The following is a 3,857-nucleotide window of genomic DNA, read 5'->3' as shown; positions in this document are numbered from 1 at the left end:
ACAACTAAAGAAAGACCTCTGGGCTCTGTGTAGATAATAAAATATGATTTCGCTTTTTACTCAAAATTGATATTTGGAGGAGGGTCAGGTTTCTTCTCTTACTCAGTCTAATGCAAAGCTTGTTGGAGTCAGTGAAAAAATTCCTATTGACCTCAATAACCTTTGGATAAAAAACCTACATCTAAAGAAGATGAAAATGTCTCTGGCTAATGGGGGAATGAGCTAGCACAATATCAATATATATAACAAATACATGTACTTAATTTTATATATGATTGCTTAGATAAGCAGACATTTTCCCACCATAACATGCAACAGAATACAAGAAACTGAAACATGGAGCTATTTATTTTCACTTTTGTAATTAAAAAAGACACTACTTTGATGCCGAGGAAATTCAACCTTCCTTTACTCAAGAGAGTTTCATTGTATTATTGGATATGCTTTGGTCTGACGCACAAAAAGTTTACAGCCTAATAAGCTAGTTTCTTCATCAAGTAAAATATTGTACTGTGCTTGACCTTCTAACAGCCTAGAGGTATCTATCAAGGAATGTAATGTATTGTTGCATATATTTAAGTCTGACATGCAGACAATATGCTGTATCTGTGTAGCAGGTTAATTTTTGCTGGAGGTATTTGGTTAAGTTGAATCCAACATACTTCATTTTATAGTCTATTTTATTTGATAATCTGAAAAATTTAAGTATATTATCTGATAGCTGCACTGGCTCTTGTTTTCCACTTGCTACTTTTATTCTTTTTTCATTTCCTATTGTAACTGCAGTAAAACAGCTTTTTTCAAATCTTGAAGTCAAGATTTTCAAAAGTGGCGAGTGATTTTGGGTACCCAGCTAGAGTTACACAAAAGGAGCTGGAGTATGGATGTTTCACGTTCCCTTTAAGATATCTCAAATTGAGGCAAAATCCTTAATCACTTTTCACTCTTTTTTTCCTTCAAAGGAACTTTGTATTCATCATATCAGCCCCTGAAGAGTCCATTTCCCTCACACATTATATAGCCCGGGTTATCTGGTAGAGGAGCAAAAGCTATAATTTGCCCAAACATTTGGACCATTTTTAAAATTGTTAGGCAGTTGAGCACTTTTACACACTACTTATTTATACACAACTAAATCAGGCTCATTTAATTTGCTCCATCCTACTTCTAGTCAACATAGCTTTGTATTTGTCTTAATTAACCTATAAACCAATATTAAAACAAACACTAGTACATTTTACAAACAGGCATATAACATAATAACTTGTGGTAATGTTTTCCTATGGAGCAGTCTGCTTGTTTGGGATTGGAAAAGCTCTCTCAGAACCAGTATTCAGAGACAAAGATGTGCACATTGACAATATTACGATGAGAGACAACCCCACCCATGACGTAGTTCATCTCCAGTTTCAGGATAGCATGGAAAGGTCCAACAATGGGCTTCACCTGACGAACAACACCTGTAGTAAAAACAAAACAAAATCACTGAGATCACTATGCAAATCCAAATGGTGAGAGATGACCTGTAGCTTAGATCAACCCTTGGCTAACAGTAGGCATGTCTACACATGCGCTTTAATGCGCATTAGCCTACTTTAATGTGTATTAAAGCAGTGTTTCTCAACCCGTGGTACGCGTACCCCTGGGGTACACAAGACATGGGCAGGGGGTACGCAGGTGCTGCATTTTGATCTTTGCCTGCTTGGGCCAGAAATTCCAGCCACTGCTCCTCCCACCATGTCCAGTGCACTGAAGCTTTCACTCCCCAGCATGCGGGCTGCTTTGTCCCAGGCCGCGGTGGAAAAAGTGGGACTCGGCTCACGGCAGTGAAACTGGAAGTGCCACAGTGGGACTTCTGGTTTTGCTTTTGCTGCATCAATTGGCAGGGAGTACGTAAGGTACCAAAGGTTGAGAACCACTGCATTAAAACATCACCAAAAAAAATGCTCTTTAGCTAATGTGCTTTTCTCTAGTACCTCAAAATGGAGGTACTAGGTTTAATATGCATTACCTAAAGCATATTAATTGAGTGTGTAGACAAGCCCAGTGGACCAAATTAACAAAGCTTGTACCTTCTTGGCCTGGAGATGGCAGCTGACAGAGGCAGCCACTAGATGGCTGGCCTATGGGATGTAGGTTGCCAATCCCTGGCCTAGAGGGGTTTGATCTTAGCCATAAAAGGCTAACATTTAAGCCATAAAAGGCTGAGATGCTAATTAGAACCATATATTACAAATTTTATTAAAAACATACTTATCACCCTACGGTTACAAAGCTACACATATTGAGCATCCTTGTTTTACCAAAACTTCATAGCATAGAAACACCTACATACCAAGAACTATCAACTACATATATTGAACACTTAAACAACATTCATCAACTTCCCACAGAAAAACCAAGCTCTTAGCAATGGGGTTGTGCCTGTTACTGCTCCCATGCAGGCAAGGGATGCGTCGCCAGGGCAACACAGTGCTGCAGCAGGGAGGGGGAGCTGGGCTTTGCTTTGCTGCAGCAGTCGCCACTGCTGCGAACCGGGTCCTTGGCCCTATAGCACTGGCAGCTGAGGGCCCCCTCCAGCAGGGCTGGGGGAGCAGGGGCTGTGGGTTGCAGGCAAGGGCCACTAGCAGGGCTGGGGGCAGGGGCGCTTTCCTGAATAAAACCTCACCAATTCCCTTCTGTGTCCCCATGATGAACTTATAGGCAGCCACAAGGTTGCCTCTCAACCTTCTCTTGCGGAGGCTGAAAAGGTCCAGGTTCTCTAGTCTCTCCTCGTAGGGTTTGGCCCGCAAGCCCTTAACCATACGAGTGGCCCTTCTCTGGACCCTCTCCAGGTTATCCGCATCCCTCTTGAAGTGTGGCACCCAAAATTGCACGCAGTATTCCAACTGCGGTCTGACCAGCGCCCAATAGAGGGGAAGTATCACCTCCTTGGATCTGTTCGTCATCCTGATCCACTCTGCTATAACTGTGTTTATTTTCCTTTCCTTGATTTGGACAGTGTATCTCTGATCACTGATTGGTTCATAGATACTTCTACCTGGTACTGCACACACTTGGTCTTCATGTAAAATCTTTTTGAGGCTTTTCCTCATCCTCAAAGCCAGTGTCTTGGCTATTAATTTAAAGTCAATATTAAGGAGTGTAATTGGCCTCCAGTTTTTCAGGAGTTCCTTCTCCCATTTGTTCAAAGAGTAAGATCACAACACCTCTTGTAAAATCTTTCACTGCTTCTCCTGTTTCTGCTATTTCTTTGAACACTTCCACTGTATCCTACACATCCCCAAAACTTCCCATAAAATTCCATAGGCAAGCCATCTGTTCCTGTTGATTTCCCTCTTTTAAATGTTTTTAAACACTTCTCCACTTCCCTTAAGCTCCTCTATCTCTTCTATCTTCTTTGCTTCCTCTTCCTCTACTTTCTCTTTCATCTCCTCCACTCTTTACACACTGATGCTCTTTTGATCCCTTTTTCTGTCTTTAAGGCATAGATCAGGCTTTCAATGCCAATGGAACTCTACCACAAAAATAGTTTAATGCAGTCTATCTGAATAAGATATATGTCACAGGGCACCTCAGTGCCTGCTCCTAGAGAGGAGAAACTGCCAGGGGGAGAGCCCTGGCAGAGCCTAACGAGCCCAGCTGAAGGTTGCCAGGGTAACGAGCGCAGCTGCGGGTTGCCGGAGCAACTAAGGGGAGCCAGCTGCCTGTAGGAGGCAGGGCCTGGCCCTTATAAAGCCCAGGGCTGAGGCCAGGTGGGCAGTTCTCTGCCAGCAGCCAGGGAGGCAGGAGCTTCAGGAGTGCAGATGAGGAGCCGAGCCGAGCCGAGCCGAGCCGAGCCGGGCCGTGCCTAGTAG

The 3,857-nt window shown here is 43.2% G+C and overlaps 1 protein-coding gene across 1 annotated transcript in view; it reads right to left on the bottom strand.

Annotated features, from left to right (window-relative positions):
• Positions 1 to 327: 327 nt before the first annotated feature.
• FBLN1 (fibulin 1) overlaps positions 328 to 3,857 on the bottom strand; it is a 125,292-nt gene continuing 121,762 nt past the window's right edge. The window contains exon 18 of the mRNA XM_025213320.1: positions 328 to 1,460. Within this exon, the coding sequence (XP_025069105.1) occupies positions 1,321 to 1,460 (140 nt within the window). The 3' untranslated portion in view covers positions 328 to 1,320. The remainder of the gene's footprint in view (positions 1,461 to 3,857) is intronic.

This window comes from Alligator sinensis, unplaced genomic scaffold (assembly GCF_000455745.1).
Source record: "Alligator sinensis unplaced genomic scaffold, ASM45574v1 scaffold806_1, whole genome shotgun sequence".
In the NCBI taxonomy this organism is placed as follows: Eukaryota; Metazoa; Chordata; order Crocodylia; family Alligatoridae; genus Alligator; species Alligator sinensis.
The sequence above is the reverse complement of the archived record's forward strand: the minus strand, read 5'-3'. Positions and strand labels throughout refer to the sequence as shown.